Source organism: Phoca vitulina, unplaced genomic scaffold (assembly GCF_004348235.1).
Source record: "Phoca vitulina isolate PV1807 unplaced genomic scaffold, GSC_HSeal_1.0 scaffold3, whole genome shotgun sequence".
Lineage (NCBI taxonomy): Eukaryota > Metazoa > Chordata > Mammalia > Carnivora > Phocidae > Phoca > Phoca vitulina.
In genome coordinates, this window is record NW_022589706.1 from 66814705 (window position 1) to 66836606 (window position 21902).

The 21902-nt window shown below is 39.3% G+C and overlaps 1 protein-coding gene across 7 annotated transcripts in view; it reads right to left on the reverse strand.

Moving 5' to 3' along the window:
- The window catches only part of FAM13A (family with sequence similarity 13 member A), a 417768-nt gene that overhangs the window by 121978 nt on the left and 273888 nt on the right, over positions 1–21902 (reverse strand). For 5 of the 7 annotated variants that reach the window (XM_032400810.1, XM_032400809.1, XM_032400807.1 and 2 more), the window contains one exon: positions 6496–6659. In XM_032400810.1, coding sequence (XP_032256701.1) covers positions 6496–6659 — 164 coding nt within the window. The remainder of the gene's footprint in view (positions 1–6495; positions 6660–21902) is intronic. The other 2 variants (XM_032400806.1, XM_032400808.1) reach the window with 1 other exon arrangement.

Genomic DNA, 21902 nt, shown 5'->3' on the forward strand with positions numbered 1-21902 from the left:
AGTGGGAGAGGGAGAAGAAGGCTTCCCGCTGAGCAGGGAGCCCGATGCGGGGCTCGATCCCAGGATCCTGGGATCATGACCTGAGCCGAAGGCAGACGCTTAACGACTGAGCCACCCAGGCGCCCCTATTTTTTATTTTTTTTTAAAGATTTTATTTATTTTTTGACAGAGAGAGAGACAGTGAGAGAGGGAACACAAGCAGCGGGAGGGGGAGAGGGAGAAGCAGGCTTCCTGCTGATCAGGGAGCCCGATGTGGGGCTCCATCCCAGGACCCTGGGATCATGACCTGAGCCAAAGGCAGACACTTAACCCACTGAGCCACTCAGGTGCCCCCGAAGGAACAAATTATCTTAAGATGTAACAAACATAACCTTCTCTGCAGATAGCATTTACTTAAAACAATAGTTGCATTTTAGCAATTTGCAATCAAATGACTTTCTTGTTAGAGTATACCCCTTTCTCCCTATTCCAGCAATTGTTTGTTTGGTTTTTGGTACTTGTATTTTTAAAACAATGTTATTGAGATATATTTTACATATCATAAAATCCACATTTTCAAGTCTACAGTTCAGTGATTTTTAGTAACTTTACCAGTGGTCTAGCTATTACCATAAATCAGTTTCAGAACATTTTCATTCCACCAAATAAGGTCCCTCAGGGCATTTACATTAATCTCTGTCTCTCCCTGGTCCCCCAGCCCCAGCCCCAGACAATCACAACTCAACCTGCTATTTCTTTAAATTTGCCTTTTCTGGACTTTTCATATAAATGGAATCATACAATACATGGTTTTTTGAGTCTTCATTCTGACTTTATAGAAGAAAACTAGAGATTTTCCTTTGGCCTTTAAGAAAATCACACATTTAAAGAAATACATTGCCTTTCAAAAAGACCATTACAATACTAAAAACCTAAAAATATTAATTCTGTTCTCTATTTAAATTCTAAAATTAAAAAAATCCTGAAAGTAATAAATATAGTGCTAGGAACATGAAAGGATCATTTATCTACTTTACATGTTGAAACAGCTAGTAAGATGGCTATCCCTGAAGCTTCAAATTCTTTTAACATCTCAAACGTTACCTGTAATAGAACCTTTCCTTTTTCTTTTTGAGCATGGATATGTAACTTCCCCTTCCAGGAAAATTTTTAAGTGGCCTACTTCTTAACATACTAGTTAATGTTTACAGTTTTTCTTCCTCAGTATCTTTAAAAGGAATATCAGGTACACTGAAAGGAGCTGGAATGTTCCAGCCTTGCTTAAGGGATGCACTTGTCCAATAACCTCCTGATTTCTGTGAGTGCCTCTAACCCACCAAACTTGTACACTGTACTTATACTGTGGAGGACAGGCATGGACTCCTGTGAAGCGGGCATGCCAGATCAGAAATTATGCTTTTCAGTCTACCGTAAATTTTAGTAACACACACATCTTAATTACAAAAAAGCTTCTTTTTTTTTTTTTTAAAGAGAAGGAGAGAGAAGGTGGGGTGAGGGGGGAGAGAGAGAATTCTGAGCAGGCTTCACGCCTAGCACAGAGCCTGATGTGGGGCTGGATCTCACAATCCTGAGATCATGGCCTGTGCTGAAATGAAGAGTCGAATGCTCAACCAACTGAGCCACACAGGCTCTCCTACAAAAAAGAATTCTTGGGTGCCTGGGTGGCTCAGTCGGTTAAGCATCTGCTTTCGGCTCAGGTCATGATCCCAGTGTCCTGGGATCGAGCCCCACATCGGGCTCCCTGCTCCGCGGGAAGCCTGCTTCTCCCTCTCCCTCTCCCCCTGCTTGTGTTCCCTCTCTCGCTGTGTCTCTGTCAAATAAATAAATAGAATCTTAAAAAAAAAAGAATTCTTAACAGTATTTTAGTAACTGCTGCTGTGAGTTTTAGAAAGCTAATGCTTTCACTGAATTAAGTATTTCTGTCTTTGGCTTAGAATTCAGTATAAAATAGAGCATTCCACTGAACTCTAACAAAATCAAGAGATACTTATCCTTAAGCTTTTTTCATTAAATCACTCCAATTGTGAGAGATTCTATGAGGATCAGAAAAATGATTGTTGTTTATACGATTATATCCTCAATGTCAATTTTTGACAATTATAGAAATATAGAAAAAAATGATATTCATCTGAATAAATAATGTTCCAAGACAGAAATCAGCCAATAAGCAGTGATATCCAGCTCTTCTCTTGACTCACAAAACATTACATTTTATGTGTGTTACTCTCTCTGCTTTTATTTTTGCTGCCACCATCTGAAGACTAGAAAATAATGAACACATGCTACTAACGATTCATATTTCTACTACATCTTAAGAAGAAATGAGACTATACAGAAGAATTGAAACAAAGAAGAAAAAGACCAAAGTGAGACAACCTGGGGAAAAATACTGAATAAGGCCTCAACTCTAAACATTCAAAGTTATCAAAGCATACTGTTAGCCAAAAATCGCTCCTCAAAAGCCTGAGAAATCAGCCTTAACCTGCTGTTTAAAAATCACAGGACACTTCACCATTCTGGAAATCTCAGTACCAAAGGTTCTTTCTTGGTTGTTAACTGATATGGTAACTCTGCGGAAAACCAAACGATGAAGTATAAATGTGGCGCACTGATTTTAAAGTGCAAACAGAATTTTTTTTTGTTTTGTAAAGTAAACCAAACTCACCAGATCATAGGTCAAACAAGAATAGATTTTGCTGAATTTTTTTTTTCTATTTTTCAAAGAGCAACTAAAAAATAAAAGATCAATACTAGGAAAAGCCCAGCTAAATGCTTCTTGACAATTCCTCAAAGTTCGTAAACCAAAGTAAATCTTGTATTAGGGGCACCTGGGTGGCTCAGTTGGTTAAGCATCTGCCTTCAGTTCAGGTCATGATCCCAGGGTCCTGGGATCAAGCCCCACGTTGGGCTCTCTGCTCAGCAGGGAGTCCGCTTCTCCCTCTCCCTCTGTGCTCTCTCTCTCTCAAATAAATAAATAAATAAAATCTTTTTAAAAAACTTGTATTAGATAATGGGCGTACAGTAATATATTTAATACACATTGCCAATCTTACTGTTTTAAGACTGGTGCCACTAATGAACTGTTAAGGAAAAAAGTAGAAACACACACACACTTTTAATTTATTTAAAATTTATGAACTAACCAATAACTTGTTCTGGAAAGTAACCGCAAATGGAAACCACCTCATAAATTCATTTTTGAAATGAAAATTGGCATAATATTCATTCTATTACTTCAAAGATACATAAAAGATTTAAAGTTTATTTTCAGTTAAATTTATTTTAATTATCTCCACCTGTCTTTTGACAATTTGTCTCACAATCTATTAAGAGGTATGTAAAAAGCAAAATCTCTGCAGGGACACTATAGATTATGGATAGAGACGAGAACTTGGATGAGTCACTAGTGCATGACAGTGAGCAGCAAGGTTTCTACTAAATCTTTAAGGTTGCCAAGTGTGAAGGAGTCAGTCTTCAAGGCCGTACTTTATGAACTTAGAAAGTGTATAAAAAAATTCGTAAATATTAATGCACATTTGTTTCAACTGGAGATATGCTGACCAGTGGAACAAAGAGTTGCCAGAGCAACATTAGCTGTGCCTTCTCTCCATAATCGCACTTTTTTTTTTAAAGATTTTGAGAGTGAGCGAGCAAGTGAGTGAGAGAGAGAACCAGCAGGGGGAGTGGCAGGGGGAGAGGGAGAAGCAGGCTTCCTGTGGAGCAGGGAGCCCGATGTGGGGCTCGATCCCAGGACCCTGGGATCATGACCTGAGCTGAAGGCAGACGCTTAACAACCGAGCCACCCAGGTGCCCCCTCTCACTTCTTGGTTTGTATCTCAGAAATACAAATTCATTCTCCAAACAGGAAGCTCTTTTCTTGTTACCTTTAGGAGCAACAAACTTTTTTTTTTTCCCCTTTCATTTTCTGACTGGATGAATAAAAATAATGACATAAACAACTAAAATTTGCATTTTTCTTTTCATTGTTTCACATATAGTGTTCCTGGCATAATTCTCTGCCAAGTAATTTGGGAAGATAACATCTACACTAGCTCTTGTCACCCAGCCACTTGACCCTGATATTTAAACTAGAGAAGAAAACTTTAAAAAAGCCCAATGTTTCTATCTGTGTCCATTATTCTTTTTCGGAACTTTCCTCCCTGCCTGAGGCCAGTTCCTCCAAGGATGACAGCCTTGCCCCTCAGTGGTGAGGGCTGTGCACTGCACATGCCACCCCACTGCCCGCTTTGGCACAGCGGCCCACCAGGGGCACAGCCTGCCTTCCTGGTTTCCGAATTCCCTCCGGACACCTTGTTCCATGACCTCCCAGCTTATAAATCAGCTTCTTTCCCTCCATGGACTCTGCCTGTTACGCACACAAACCTGCCTACATTTCAGTCATTATTATAATACCCCAAATGGAGTCAAACAAACAAACAAAGCAACCCCAATCCTTTCTGGACCGAGTCCACCCCTGGAAGCAATAGCCTGTTCTCCGCCCTCCCTCAAAGCACAGGCTTGTCGGCCCGCCCCATCTCGGAGGCTGGCAGGTGGTAGTGGATCGGCTGCATGGCCTTCTCGCTAGTCTCCCACCAGCACCCTCAACCTCTCCTTCTGCACTGGTGCCACAGGAGCTTCTCTAAAGTCCACGTCTGCTTAGATCATTTGCTGCCTTAGATTCCTGCAATCACGTTCTGTCATTTTCAAGAGAAAATCCAAACTCTTTAGTATGGGGGATAGTTTTTCACGATCTGATCTATTCAGCTCAGTCTCTTAGCCCGCCTCTAGCCTCGCCTACGTTCTCAACTCCAGGCATCCCGAACCCACGGCTGCACCTGCAGTTCTCCAAGCTGTCCTCCCTACCCTGTGTGCCCTGGCACCTGCCTTTTTTCTTCCAGGAGCACCCTTATCTCAATTCCCCTGCCCAGGAAACTTCTACTTATTCTACTAGTGCTAGCTCACAAGGCATCCTCTTTCTGAAACCTCTCTGACCCTCCTCACCCAACGTGGTCTCTACCCTTCCTCTGGCCTCACATAGCACCTGTGCCCTGTTTGGAAGCTCTTTAAGAGCACCAGAATCTTAGGACTTTTTCACCAGCCCATTTCCCACTGCTTGGACCATGATGGGCACCTGGTGTATGTGTGCTTAATAATCATATCAATTTTTATTCACTTTTCCTCTGTCTCCCCAAGTGCAGGACTTGTCTCTCATTGTCTGAATTGCCAGCACCAAGCAAGTAAATGCCACATAACTAGATCTCCGTAAAGATGAACAACTGTTGAAGGAACCAACAGTATAACTTCCTCCAAACTCTCCTTGTCCCATTGATCCTGCAGGTGATAAAAGATTGTTTTGCCTAATATACCAACTTATCATGGTTCCCATCACCTACCCCACTTAGCTGAAACTTTCACTGGCTTCCTAGTACCTGTAGGATGAAGCCCAGGTCCCTTGCTTGGTTCTTTTGCATAGAAATGCACTTTCCTTGACCTTCACACACTCTCTCCTCCTCCTTCACATCTCAGCTTAGGCTTTCCCTGCCTACTCAAACTAAAATTGTCTCTGTGTGAGTCTGTGACATTAACCTGATTTAATTTCTTAATACCCCCACTTATTAGAGCTGAAATGATCTTCATAAGCTTTTTTTTTTTTTTTCCTGAGTGTTTTCTTATTGCCCCCTTCACTAAAATATAAGGTCCATAAACACAGGGCCCTGGTTGGCTTTGTTCAATGCTGTATCCCCTGTCTGACTTGGCCCCACTCCATTTTCCCAGCCTTACCTCCAACCAATTCCCCACATGACACCTGTTTGCTATTTCCCAAATACTTCCTGATGGGGCCTTCTTTTTCTTCCTATTTAAATTCTCTTCATCTTTTACAGAAATTCCCTCTTTCATAATGCAATCCAAAGTAGTACGCTCTTAACTGTATTATTTATCTGTTTAATGTCATAAATATCTTTCAATTTTCTAGAGCTCTCTGTCTTGTAATGGATTTAAGAAATAGGTTTTAAGTTATAACAAAAGATTAAAAATTCTTAAAAGGAAAAATTCTATATGCTAGGAGTTAATAAGATTCAGACCCATCTCACCTATTTTAAGAAAACTGGAGGCCTTCTTCAAGTATACCAAAGAGGTTTGCTTTCAGGCATAATTTGCAACATAATAGCTAAAAGGCTATATTCCAAATTTGTTAGTGACAGTTGGTCCTAGTAACAACTCAGAAGTTTATTTTAATTGCAAATAATATTGGCCACTGAACATACTATGAAAAGGAAACCAAAAAGTAACTCTTGCAACTTTTAACTCTGGGCCTAGCATAGTCCAATTGACTAGATAATTTGTCTAAAATACAAACAAAAAAATAAATGTAAATAAAATATAACAAACCACAAACACTTCTAGTGATAAGAACTTTTAGTCAAAAACATGTGGGCCTAAACATCAGAGCAGACAATACAACATATAACATGTAAACAAAAGAAACATGCCAACCTGGATACCAACTTTGCGACATTAGCATCCTCTGCTGACTTCATGTCATCCCAGCAGGGTTTTCTACGACTTAGCCGCAGGCTGACCTGAGGAACGCCATCACATAGCTCTGGTTGTGGAACTCTGTGGGCCTGAATAGATCCCTCACTCCTGGATTTGGGGATCTAGAAAATAAAATTTAAAAGACAGAGAAAGAGAGATTTTAAAGATCTTTCAAATTACATTATTGAAGATGATTTATTCTGATTTATTAGTAACCTATTAATAATATTCTAGAAAAATATAAACCTAGTACAGAATTTAAAATACTTAAAAGAACTGTCAAATGGCAAGGGGCACAGGGAAGGGGAGAAACCAATACTTCCCAGGGGAACTTTCAAACCATACACAGCCCACGTCCCTCTCCTGGATTCTCATACAAATCTTCCCCAGGCTCACCCGCCCTCCCCCCCGCTGCCCTGCCAGAATAACATTCTGTGTAATGACAGATTATGACAGTATATCTGACTGGCAACTTGGAGTGAGGGAAAGAAGAAATAGGAAAAAGGCAGGGGAAAAAAAAGGGCCGAGAACCACTGAAATGAAGGATGCCAATGTCAGAAAGGCATCCAGAAATATTTACTACTATCAAGCAAAATACACACCAGTTCGCTAATAGTTTCTGTTGTAATCTTCTTTTATAGGGCAAAGTATGGCCTAATACATTTTTAACTAAGGAAATATCTAGGAAAAAACCCACTTTTTTGGTTCTTTTATATCTCTGGAAGCATGGGCCACAGAGTGCCAAATGAACACTGGTGTACTGACGTCTCTTATCAGAAGTTATGTGCTCCTTCCAATCCCAGAAATACCCTCATGCTTTTATATTAGATCAGAAAGAATGTGAATACAACCCATGTCCTTATTCTAAAATTGTATAAAAATCATGTGAGAGTTTCAGGAAAGATTGAAACCCTTGGATCAATTGTATTTATGATACTGGAAGCTTTTTCTCATCTCTAAGCTTTCTTATGCTTGTCCTTCAACTGGAATGTCATCTGTTCATCACTGGCTACTCACCAACTGCCTAGGACCAAACCAAATCTTAACTTCCTTTGAGGTTGAGATAAGAATCCACTGCCCACAGAGCTTCTCTAATTAACCTCAGGTCTTTTTTTTTTTTTTTTTTTAAGATTTTATTTATTTATTTGACAAAGAGAGACACAGTGAGAGAGGGAACACAAACAGAGGGAGTGGGAGAGGGAGAAACAGGCTTCCCACTGACCAGGGAGCCAGATGCGGGGCTCGATCCAGGACCCTGGGATCATGACCTGAGCTGAAGGCAGACGCTTAATGACTGAGCCACCCAGGCGCCCCTTAACCTCAGGTCTTAATAACCTTTCCCAACTTTGAATTCCTATAATACACCACCACAAAATCTACACTTGATTTCATGTCATCTGATACCTTCACCTTAGATGTTTTATATTTCTAGGTTATATGGCTTCAACCAGATGCCTGGAGACAGAGATTATAGTCTCACACTCTTCCTCTTTTTCCCCTCCCCCCGTCCCTCTCTTCATCTTACGTATATTATTATTTTTAACGTTTGAGCCATCAAGTTTAGCAAAGTTTTGAACCCATTAACACTTATTGTCAGACAATACAGTCTTCAACTACAAGATATTCCCAAGACAGTGACTGACAAAGAAACTAGGATAACAGGCAATTAAAAAAAATAATACAGGGATAATTATAAACATAAATATTTAATAAAGTCATACCTCTATGAGGATTACATAAAAATAACATTTGAAAATAATTTAGCAAATAGTTATATTTAACACAGAGCAAAGTAAACACTCAGTAAAAACTAGCTTTTATTAACATTGTTGTTATGTGAAATTTGCCCAAATCTGATGATTACTAATAAATTGTTCCAATGCATTTCTCTGTAGAACTTTTATAAGATCATGAAAATCAAGGAAAACAAGGCACATTTTTTTTTAAAATTATGAACTATAGTTCATTGAGATATTTGCCAAGATTACTTATGAAAGAAATATTAGGGGCACCTGGGTGGCTCAGTCAGTTGAGTGTCCAACTCTTGATTTTGGCTGAGGTCATAATCTCAGAGTCCTGGGATCGAGCCTGGCATTGGGCTCCAGGCTCAGCGAGAAGTCTGCTGAGATTCCCTCTCTCCCTCTCTCTCTGCCCCTCCCCCCGCTTGTGCTCACTCTTTCTCTACCTTTCTAGAATAAATCTTTTTTAAAAAAGAAATATTTAGATAAACAGCAAGAGAACATCTGAAAAGTACAAATGTATACTATTTATATATTTCATAAAGGGGCTCCTTTTGCATGTGGTTATTTTTCATAAGAGTAGGCAAGAAAAATAAACACACTGAAAAAGCAGTAAGATTTCAAACTAGTTAGCTAAAAAAAATCTCATACCCAGACTTAATTCTCTCAATATTAAAACAAATACAAGAGCAGTTGTTTGGCAACATTTCATGGTGTTAAAAGGTTCAGTGATAATTTGGGGGTTCTAAATTCAATTGTTTACGCAGTGGAGAAATAGTCTAAGGTAAAAAGGCAATATGCAACTGATTCCATTTTGTCAGTTTATATTAAAATAGACTACATAATGCAAATCACTTAAAACTCAGATACCAGAAACTACATCAGCAACATTATCAAAGTATATTTTTGTGATGATTTAATCTCTATAGAAATAAAATAGACATGATTATCATTAATCATGAACTTCAAAATATAAACTCATAATTAATATATACCAAAGTAGTACAAAGAACTGAATTTGTGCAGAACATGAAAATACCACATGAAGTTTGAGAGAACAAAATTGTTAGAAAAAAATAGCTCAGTAACTGTAAGACTACTAGAACTGTAGTGCATACACACACACACACATATATACATACCTATATATTTTTAAAGGAATGCATGTTTTTAAAGGGGATTAAAAGTCTTGAACATATACCTTGAGGACTGTACATTTTCATTACAGAAATGACTGTAGGAAAAATAGAGTGATAAAATTTTAAAACCTGTTACCTTACTGATGTATGAACTTTGAGAAAAGAAAAGAGATCACTTTCTTTGCCTTAGCTGGAACTGAGATTTTTAGAAACACATGATTTGAGCCTTGGCCTTATTGGGTAGGTAGAAGGGATAGTTTTATTTTTATGTTCTGGGTATCCATCTCAGATTGTGTAAAGTTCAGTGGTTGACTTTGAGATGGTACTCAAGGCTCCTTTCATCATAACTCTCTGAGGAGGAATAGGACCTCAGTCATCCAAGGCCAAGGATACAAGGAGACATGTTATTACAATGTAGCTTAAAGCAGTGGTTCTTACCAGGAGCCAGTTTTGTCTGGAGACATTCTTGGTTATCATGCTGGGGGTGAGGGTATGTGGTACTGGAGTCTAGTGGGTAGAGGCTAGGATTGTGACTAAACATCTTACAATGCACAGGACAACCTGCCATGAAAAAGAGTTATCTGGCCCAAAATGTTAGCAGAGCTGGAGCTGAGAAACCCTGCTTCAGGGAACATAAGAAGAAACCTGTATTGATGCAACTCCTCTCTTTATATACTTTTCTTCTGGTTCCACCCTCCCTTTTTTGCCAATTGGCATGTTAAGATGTAATGGGCCCAGATAGGTTTAGCAGAAATGGGCCAAGGAGGTCACCTAGACCTGCTCTGTCTAATCAAGGGCTGTTCCTGATTCCATGAGGTTCAGCCAAGCTCTGTGGGGCAGGGACTCCAAATAGGACTAAAAGCCTTACTCCGGGGCGCCTGGGTGGCTCAGATGGTTAAGCGTCTGCCTTCGGCTCAGGTCATGATCCCAGGGTCCTGGGATCGAGTCCCGCATCGGGCTCTCTGCTCCTTGGGAGCCTGCTTCTCCCTCTGCCTCTCTCTCTCTCTGTCTCTCATGAATAAATAAATAAAATCTTAAAAAAATATATATATATAAAAATAAAAATAAAAGCCTTACTCCGATAATGGAGCTAATGTGCTTGGAGAGACCCACCTGCAGCCTCCCTCATGATGTGTGGCTGCAGTAGGCAAACGACCAATGGTCTGAGATGCCAACAGGGGTGGCCAGCTTTCTCTTTCCACTGGAGAAACCCATTTTTCACACCACATTTTGCTGCTCTATTTTTGTGATTTCTCCATGATAACTTCTGTTCTTGAAGGTGAAAGCTATAAACGCCCCCAAACCATCTATAGAAAACATTTTGCTCAGAAGAATCTGCCATTGACTGAGTTAAGGATCTATGCACATGCTGTGTGATTTATGTGTACCACTGAAATACTAAGAACCCCAGGGATTGTAAAAAGAGCACATTCCATGAATGTATTTGCAGGCGCAGAACAGACTAACACAAGGAATTTGAGCTGCTTTAGATTTTGAGACGCCATGGGAATAGAAACACAAGAGTAACTTCTGACAATGTAAAATTAGGAAATATTCTCTTAGATGTTGTTGCTATTGTTATAGAGATTTAGTGAACATTTCTCTGTGTTAGGCATGGTTCCAAGAGATTTATGTCAGCTAATCCATTTAATTGTCACAACAACTCAAAGAGGCAGGGACTATTATTGTTACCATCTCACCAATGAGGAAACTGAGGCATCAAGAATGTGAGTTACCTGTCCCATTGAGTAAGGGGCAGAGCTACGAACCCAGAGAGTCAGGCCTCAGTACTTGTGCTTACCACTATTTTCTGTACTTGGTTACATGTGAAACATTAGAATTGCAAGAAGAAAAGGCACTTTTGGATGAAAGTCACATTACAGATTATCAGTTGATACCATAAAGCACATTAATTCCTGTGTAAGCAATACTCTTGTTTTAGACTCATTTATATTCATTTTCAAAACTTGTAAGTTAATTTTAAAAATAGCTATGGTATGGAAATGGGAAGACGGGGCAGGAAGCTTTTACTTGGAGCCAGGTGTCCTGGGACATGGGCTCAAGGAAGTCTCATCTTAAGATGCTCACAGAGAAGTCTGTACACTGTAGTAAGCTGAGGTCTCTTCACATCAACACAGTCCAACTGCTGTTTTACAAAGTTACTCATTCACATCCCTGACTTCAGGTCTTTTATCAGGAAAAAAAAACAGGCAGAAGTAACTGCAAACTGAGCAGTTTAGGAATTAAGATAGAAGACTTTCATAAATTTTTCTTCTATTAGCAATATAAAAATTTGCTTAAAAATTTTTGATCATTTTTAATTATCAAAATCAATGATCAAGCAATGAGAACGTTTATCATCCCATCCCCAAATGCAATCTTTTGGCTTCAAGTTCTTGCTAATTTAGAGGACAGGATTAAGCAGGGTGATGGGGCCTTAAAACAGGATGTTCTGGAAGATTATTCCAAAGGGATACCATGGACACTAGAAGGAATGCTGTGAAGCAGTGGTTCTTACCCAGGGGTGCATATTGGAATATCCTTTGGAGATTTTAAAAAGTACACCTACCTAAATTCATCCTACCACTCTACTTCTCAGTCTCAAGGAATATCTCTGAGATGGATGCTGGGTAGGTGTATTAAAAACAACAATAAAACACCTTAGAATAATATGTACTGCTGAATCAAAGTTTTTAAATTTGCCAAGAAGTAAATAGTTTCTCTTTGAGGGTTTTGAAAATAAATGTTAAGGCAAAAAAGATTAAATTAAATGAACATTAACTGAATTGTTTGATTATAGCTGGTCATATTAAGTTTCATGTTTATATCAGAAAAATTAGGTGGAAAATTAAGAAATTAGATGTTTATTTTAGAACCACTCAGTTTTGGGGACCTGGGTGGCTCAGTTGGTTGAGCATCTGCCTTCGGCTCAGGTCATGATCCCAGAGTCCTGGGATCAAGCCCCACATCGGGCTCCCTGCTCAGTGGGGAGCCTGCCTCTCCCTCTGCCCCCCCTGCCCCCTGCTTGGATGCACTCTCTCTGACAAATAAATAAAATCTTAAAAAAATAAAAAACAAAACAAAACAAAAAACCACTCAGTTTTTGAACTGAAGAGAGATCTACTCCAATTGCCTTATTTCAAAAATGAAATCCAGGGATTCAGAGAACTGAAATGAGCTGCCCAAGATTGTATAGATAGTGGGAAAATCGGCTATTAAGACTTTTCTCCTGGCCAAAGTGACAGTGAAAAATAAAGTAATAACATGTAAAATCCAGGGCAAACGGAATGATCAGTGGTAGTTCAGGGAGGCCACATGCCTGCTGTGACCCAGAAGGAAAGCAGATGGCAACACCTTGGGCCAGGAGCACACTGCAACAGTGTGGAGTTGGAAGCTACCTCATAGAGTCTCATCACCAGCCCCAGCCTGATGTGAAGGTTTTGTTTATTTCAGAAAAATACATTTCTATCTTGTTTAAGTTGATGTTGTTTGGGGTTTATTTATATGCAAGGAACCCTAATCCAAACTGATGTAACATTTTGCTCAAATACTACTTTATCAGTAAAGCCTTCTTTGACACTATATAATATTCTCCCTTATGCTCTACTCCCCTTTACCTTGACCTTGCTTTCTTTATCTCCACTGCACATAATGCCATCTGACATACTGTATATTTATGTTTATTTATTTGTTGTCTTTTCCCCCTAACCAGACATAAGTTCTAGGAAAGCAGGAGCCCTCATGGGTTTGTGTTACAAACATGGTGGGATGCAGGGATGGCCAGGGGAGGGCCACAGAGGGGCATGGCCCATCTTAAAGGAAAACCCAACTGCTTACTTTTACTGGGTTAAAATGTAGTCACATGGTGACACACTGCTGCCTGGGAAGTTAGGGAATGTAGTCTTATAGCTGTATATCAATGTACCCAGCCAAGGAAGGGAGGAAGAATAGCTCTTGGGAGGCCACTAGCAGTCTTCACCACAAATATAAAAAATAATAATAATAATAAAGAAGTGTCTGAAAAGGATGTCTGGGGAGGAGCATTCCAGATAGAGAAAAGAGCAGAGCAAAGTCCTGAGGAAGAAGCATGATTCCCAAGTCTGAAGAACAGCAAGGAGGTCACTGTGGCTGGAGCTGAATGAATACAAACATTGGCAAGAGATGAGGTCAGTGATGTAGCAGAGGGCCCAGATCATGTATACTTAAAGACTTTGGTTTTTACTCTGAGCAAATAGAAAATTTTTGGAAACATGTTGAGGAGAGAAGTAACATGTCGGACTTTCATTTTAAAGGGGTCCTTACTGGTTCATGGGGGAAAAGACTGTAGAATGGTCAGAGCAATGCAAGCAGACCAACTAGGAAGTCATGGAGATGCTCGTGGCTTGAATCCAGGAGCTGGGGAGAAAACTTTAGATTCTGGTTGTATCCTGAATGTGGAGGCAACAGGATTAGCTGATGCACTGGACATGGGGCAGGCAGGAGTCAAGAATGATGCCAAAATTTTTGGTCTGAGCACTGAAAGGATGAAACTGCCATCATGGAGTTAGAAAAGATAGCAGGAGGCACAGATTTTGTGGGTAAATCAGGAGTTTATAGCTTTGAACACGCTAAAAACTTTAATAACTTTGGACATTCATAGTTTGAGATGCACATAACATAGATGTAAATGTCATATAGGGAGTTGAATATAGTGGTTGGAGATGAGAAACTTCAACTGAAAATACAAGTTCGGGAGTCATCTATCAGTAATTGGTATTTAAAAACTAAGTAATTAGAAGAGGTCACCTAGGAAGTGAATCTAAATAGAGAAGGGAAGAGATCAGACTAAGAACTGATATCCAGAGTATGCTGAGCTTAGAGAGAAGACCCAGAGAGACTGAGGAATGGACAGTGAAGGAGAAGGAAAAACACAGAGAATGTCCTGAAAGGCAAGGGGAAAGGGTCTCAACAAGGAAGGGATATATACAGTTGCCATGTAATTCAGAAATTCTAAAACATATATCTACATATAGACTTGTACATGAATGCTCAGAGCAGCATTATTCACTATAGTCAAAAAGTGAAAACAATTCACACATCCATCAACTGATGTATGGATAAGCAAAATGTGTCTATCTGTACAATGGAATACTCCTCAGCTATAAAAAGGAATGAAATACTGATGCATGCTATAACATTGATGAATCTCAAAAATATTATGCTAAGTGAAAGAAGGCAGACACAAAAGGACACATTATTCCATTTATATGAAATGTCCAGAACGCACAGATCTACAGCGACTGAGAGTAGCTCAGTGGCTGCCAGGAACTGACCAATGGGAAGTGACTGCAGATGGGTATGGGGTTTGTTTTTTGGAGTGATGAAATGTTCTGGAATTAAATGATGTAGACAGATGCACAACTCTGTAAATATACTAAAAATTACTGAACTCTAACTTTAAAAGTTAATTTTATGGTATATAAATTATATCTCAGTAACACTGTTATTTAAAAAAGGAAGGTATGATCAAGTGCATCATATGCTGCTGACAGGGTGAAGAGGATGAAAATTGAGAACTGGGGGGGGGGGGGGGGGGAGGAGCAAGAGGGCAGAGGAATAGGAGACCTAAATTTTATCTGGTCCCAGGAACTCAGCTAGATAGGGATCAAACCATTCTAAACACCTACGAACTCAACAGGAGATCGAAGAAAAGAATAGCAGCAACTCTCTGCACAGAAGCGGCCACTTTCTGGAAAGTCTCTTCTGATTTGTTTAGTATATATTTTTCTGGGGTCGTTGTTACCCTGTTAGCATTTTGTTCTCCCATTCATCTATTCTCCTCTGGACAAAATGACAAGATGGAAAAAATCACCTCAAAAAAAAAGAACAAGAGGCAGTACCGACTGCCAGGGACCTAATCAATACCGTCATTAGTAAGATGTCAGAACTAGAGTTCAGAATGATGATTTTAAAGATACTAGCTGGGCTTGAAAAAAGCATGGAAGATATTAGAGAAACACTTTCTGGAGAAATAAAAGAACAAAAATCTAACCAAGTCAAAAATCAAAAAGGCTATTAATGAGGTGCAATCAAAAATGGAGGCTCTAACTGCTAGGATAAATGAGGCAAAAGAGAGAATTAGTGATATAGAAGACCAAATGATGGAAAATAAAGAAGCCAAGAAAAAGAGAGATAAACAACTACTGGATCACGAGGGCAGAATTTGAGAGAAAAGTGATACCATAAGACAAAACAATATTAGAATAATTGGGATCCCAGAAGAAGAAGAAAGAGAGAGAGGGGCTGAAGGTATATTGGAGCAAATTATAGCAGAGAACTTCCCTAATTTGGGGAAGGAAACAGGCATCAAAATCCAGGAGGCACAGAGAACCTGCCTCAAAATCAATAAAAATAGGTCAACACCCCAACATCTAATAGTAAAACTTACAAGTCTCAGAGACAAAGAGAAAATCCTGAAAGCAGCTCGGGACAAGAGATCTATAACCTACAATGGTAGAAACATTAGATTGGAAACAGACCTATCCACAGAAACCTGGGAGGCCAGAAAGGACTGGCATGATAGATTCAGAGCACTAAATGAGAAAAATATGCAGCCAAGAATACTGTATCCAGCTAGGCTGTCATTGAAAATAGAAGGAGAAATAAAAAGCTTCCAGGACAAACAAAAACTAAAGGAATTTGCAAACACAAAACCAGCCCTACAAGAAATATTGAAAGGGGTCCTCTAAGCAAAGAGAGAGCCTAAAAGTAACATAGACCAGAAAGGAACACAGACAATATACAGTAATAGTAACTTACGGGCAATACCATGGCACTAAATTCATATCTTTCAATAGTTACCCTGAATGTAAATGGGCTAAATGCCCCAATCAAAAGACACAGGCTATCAGATTGGATAAAAAAACAAGACCCATCAATACACTGTTTGCAAGAGACTCATTTTAGACTCAAAGACACCCCCGGATTGAAAGTGAGGGGGTGGAAAGTCATTTACCATGCTAATGGACACCAAAAGAAAGCTGGGGTGGCAATCCTTATATCAGACTAAGTAGATTTTAAACCAAAGACTGTAATAAGAGATGAGGAAGGACACTATAGCATACTTAAAGGGTCTATGCAACAAGAAGATCTAACAATTGTAAATATCAATGCCTCTAACATGGGAGCAGCCAATTATATAAGCCAATTAATAACAAAAGCAAAGAAACACATCGACAACAATACAATAATAGAGGAAGACTTTAACACCCCCCTCACTGAAATGGACAGATCATCTAAGCAAAAGATCAACAAGGAAATAAAGACTTTAAATGACACACTGGACCAAATGGACTTCACAGATATATTCAGAACATTCCACCCCAAAGCAACAGAATACACATTCTTCTCTAGTGCCCATGGAACATTCTCCAGAAGAGAACACATCCTAGGTCACAAATCAGGTCTCAACCAGTACCAAAAGATTGGGATCATTCCCTGCATATTTTCAGACCACAATGCTTTGAAACTAGAAATCAATCACAAGAGGAAAGTTGGAAAGAACTCAAATACATGGAGGCTAAAGAGCATCCTACTAAAGAATGAATGGGTCAACCAGGAAATTAAAAAAGAATTTTAAAAAATTCATGGAAACAAATGAAAATGAAAACACAACTGTTCAAAATCTTTGGGATGCAGCAAAGGCAGTCCTAAGAGGAAAGTGTATAGCAATACAAGCCTTTCTCAAGAAACAAGAAAGGTCTCAAATACACAACCTAACACTACCTAAAGGAGCTGGAGAAAGAACAGCAAGTAAAGCCTAAACCCAGCAGGAGAAGAGAAATAATAAAGATCAGAGCAGAAATCAATGAAATAGAAACCAAAAGAACAGTAGAACAGATCAATGAAACTAGGAGCTAGTTCTTTGAAAGAATTAACAAGACTGATAAACCCCTGGCCAGACTTATCAAAAAGAAAAGAGAAATGACCCAAATAAATAAAATCATGAATGAAAGAGAAGAGATCACAACCAACACCAAAGAAATACAAACAATTATAAGAACATATTATGAGCAACTCTATGCCAGCAAATTACATAATCTGGAAGAAATGGATACATTCCTAGAGATGTATAAACTACCAAAACTGAACCAGGAAGAAATAGAAAACCCGAACAGACCTATAACCACTAAGGAAATTGAAGTAGTAATCAAAAATCTCCCAACAAACAAGAGCCCAGGGCCAGATGGCTTTCCAGGGGGAATTCTACCAAACATTTAAAGAAGAATTAAGACCTATTCTGGAAATGTTCCAAAAAATAGAAATGGAAGGAAAACTTCCAAACTCGTTTTATGAGGCCACCATTACCTTGATCCCCAAACCAGACAAAGACCCCATCAAAAAGGAGAATTACAGACCAATATCCTTGATGAACATGGATGCAAAAATTCTCACCAAAATACTAGCCAATAGGATCCAACAGTACATGAAAGGATTATTCACCAGGACCAAGTGGGCTTTATCCCTGCGCTGCAAGGTTGGTTCAACACCCGCAAATCAATCAATGTGATACATTAATAAAAGAAAGAACAAGAACCATAGGATCCTCTCAATAGATGCAGAAAAAGCATTCGGTGAAGTACAGCATCCTTTCTTGATCAAAACTCTTCAGAGTATAGGGATAGAGGGTACATACCTCAATATCATAAAAGCCATCTATGAAAAACCCACAGCGAATATCATTCCCAATGGGGAAAAACTGAGAGCTTTCCCCCTAAGGTCAGGAACATGGCAGGGATGTCCACTATCACCACTGCTATTCAACATAGTATTAGACGTCCTAGCCACAGCAATCAGACAACAAAAAGAAATAAAAGGCAACTGAATCGGCAAAGAAGAAGTCAAACTCTCACTCTTTGCAGATGATATGATACTTTATGTGGAAAACCCAAAAGACTCCACTCCAAAACTGCCAGAGCTCATACAGGAATTCAGTCAAGTGGCAGGATATAAAATCAATGCACAGAAATCAGTGGCATTCCTATACACCAACAACAAGACAGAAGAAAGAGAAATTAAGGAGTCGATCCATTTACAACTGTACCCAAAACCATAAGATACCTAGGAATTAATCTAACCAAAGAGGCAAAGAATCTGCACTCAGAAAACTATAAAATACTCATGAAAGAAAATGAGGAAGACACAAAGAAATGGAAAAATGTTCCATGCTCATGGATTGGAAGAACAAATACTGTGAAGATGTCAATGCTACCTAGAGCAATCTACACATTCAATGCAATGCTTGATGGGGATCAAAATACCATCCACTTTTTTCAAAGAAATGAACAAATAATCCTAAAATTTGTATGGAACCAGAAAAGACCCCAAATAGCCAGAGGAATGTTGAAAAAGAAAAGCAAAGCTGGTGGCATCACAATTCTGGTCTTCAAGCTCTATTACAAAGCTGTCATCATCAAGACAGTATGGTACTGGTGCAAAAACAGACACATAGAGCAATGGAACAGAATAGAGAGCCCAGAAATGGACCCTCAACTCTATGGTCAACTAATCTTTGACAAAGCAGGAAAGAATGTCCAACGGAAAAAAGACAGTCTTCTTCACCAAATGGTGTTGGGAAAATTGGACAACCACATGCAGAAGAATGAAACTGGACCATTTCCTTACACCACACACAAAAATAGACTCAAAATGGATGAAAGAGTTAAATGTGAGACAGGAATCCATCAAAATCCTAGAGGAGAACACAGGCAGCAACCTCTTCGACCTCAGCCACAGCAACTTCTTCCTAGAAACATCGCCAAAGGCAAGGGAAGCAAGGGCAAAAATGAACTATTGGGACCTCATCAAGATAAAACGCTTTTGCACAGCAAAAGAAACAGTCAACAAAACCAAAAGACAACCGACAGAATGGGAGAAGATATTTGCAAGTGACATACCAGATAAAAGGCTAGTATCCAAAATCTATAAAAAAAAAAAACTTATCAAACTCAACACCCAAAGAACAAATGATCCAATCAAGAAATGGGCAGAAGACATGAACAGACATTTTTCCAAAGAAGACATCCAAATGGCCAACAGACACATGAAAAAATGCTCAACATCGCTTGGCATCAGGGAAATCCAAATCAAAACCTCAATGAGATACCACCTCACACCAGTCAGAATGGCTAAAATTAACAAGTCAGGAAACGACAGAGATTGGTGGGGATGCGGAGAAAGGGGAACCCTCCTACGCTGTTGGTGGGAATGCAAGCTGGTGCAGCCACTCTGGAAAACAGTATGGAGGTTCCTCAAAAAGTTGAAAATAGAGCTACCCTACGACCCAGCAATTGCACTACTGGGTATTTACCCCAAAGATACAAATGTAGGGATCCGAAGGGGTACATGCACCCCGATGTTTATAGGAGCAATGCCCACAATAGCCAAACTATGGAAAGAGCTAAGATGTCCCTTGACAGATGAATGGATAAAGAGGATGTGGTATATATATGTACAATGGAATATTATGCAGCCATCAAAAGGAATGAAATCTTGCCATTTGCAATGACATGGATGGAACTGGAGGGTATTATGCTGAGCGAAGTAAGTCAATCAGAGAAAGACATGTATCATATGATCTTACTGATATGAGGAATTCTTAATCTCAGAAAACAAACTGAGGGTGGTTGGAGTGGTGGGGGGTGGGAGGCATGGGGTGGCTGGGTGATAGACATTCGGGAGGGTATGTGCTATGGTGAGCGCTGTGAATTATGTAAGAATGTTGAATCACAGACCTTTACCTCTGAAACAAATAATACATAATATGTTAAAAAGAAAAATGAAGAAGATAACAGGAAAGGAAAAATGAAGGGGGGGAAATTGGAGAGGAAGACGAACCATGAGAGACTATGGACTCTGAGAAACAAACTGAGGGTTCTAGAGAGGACGGGGGTGGGGGATGGGTTAGCCTGGTGATGGGTATTAAAGAGGGCACATACTGAATGGAGCACTGGGTGTTATATGCAAACAATGAATCATGGAACACTACATCAAAAACTACTGATGTAATGTATGGTGATTAATCATAATAAAAAAAAAAAGAAAATTGAGAACTGACCCCTGAATTTGGCAATGTGGCGTCACTTGACAAGAGCTGCTTCATTCCATAGTGGGAATGATTAGAGTGGGTCCAGGAAGAAAAGAGAAGAGGAAGTGAAAACAGCAAGCTTATATAGTTCTTTTAGGAAATGGGTGATTGCTAAAGAGGGCTGTGGAGTCAAGGGAGAGGGTTTTTTTTTTTTTTTTTTTAATAAGATGGGAAATATTATAGCATATTTCTATGCTAATGGGAATGATTCAGTAGACAGATGAAAAACTGATGACCCAGCAGAGGGAGGAGGGAGGAAAGGATTCAGGGAGTAGAGTGCTGGCTAGAGTGTGTGAGGGTATGGGATCTGGTTCACAGTGGAGGGCTGCTCTTGGACAGGAGCAAGCTTGGCACACCTCCTGTGACTGGAAGAAAGGAGAGAACATGGCATGGGGGCAGGTACAGAGTGGATGTGAGGGTGGGAATAGGTGGATATTCTCTCTTCATGTTCTCCATGAAATAGAAAGTAAGGTCATTATCTGAGAGTGAAGGGTGAAAAGGGGAATGCTGGAGGCTAAAGATCAAGGAGGAAGTATGAAACAGTTGTTTAAAAGAGAGGAAGAGTGGAAGACTGGAGAGAGTGGCAGTACTGCCAGCAACATGAGGGCTGACCTGAAGTTGGTACTCATGTACTTAAAGTGAGACTCAAACCTAAAGTTAGTGGAGGGAAGAAAATGACAAAGATCAGGGCAGAAATAAATGAAACAGAGACTAAGAAGATAATAGAAAAGATCAATGAAACTAAGAGCTAGCTTTTTGAAAAGATAAACAAAATAGACAACTTCTAATTTCACCTATAAATCTTATGGGATAAATAAACCATAGTTATTTGCAAGGATAAGGTTCGTAAACCAACAATAAGGATAAAATATTAGTTAGAATTTTTGGAAAAAATAGGATTACTATACATATGAGTTCTGCCTGCATGATTTGAATAACAGAGATGGTTAATAAATAGCAAAACCCACACACACACACAAAATAGATAATTTTAGCTAAACTCACAAAGGAAAAAAAGACTCAAAATTAGAAATGAGAGGAGATATTACAACTGAAATACAAAGGACCAATTACCTGCTAAACAAAATGGACAACCTAGAAGAAATAGATTCCTAAAAACATACAACCTACTAAGAATCATGAAGAAATAGAAAATCTGAACAGACCAATTGCTAATAAGGAGTAAAGATTAAATCAGTAATCAAAATCCTCCCAATAAACAAAAGTCCAGGAGCAGACGGCTTCACTGGTAAATTCTACCAAATGTTTAAAGAAGAATTAGTACCAATCCTTCCCCATCAAAACAGGAGAAGGAAACATTTCCAAACTCATAAATTTATAGTTCAGAAAGCCCTGATACCA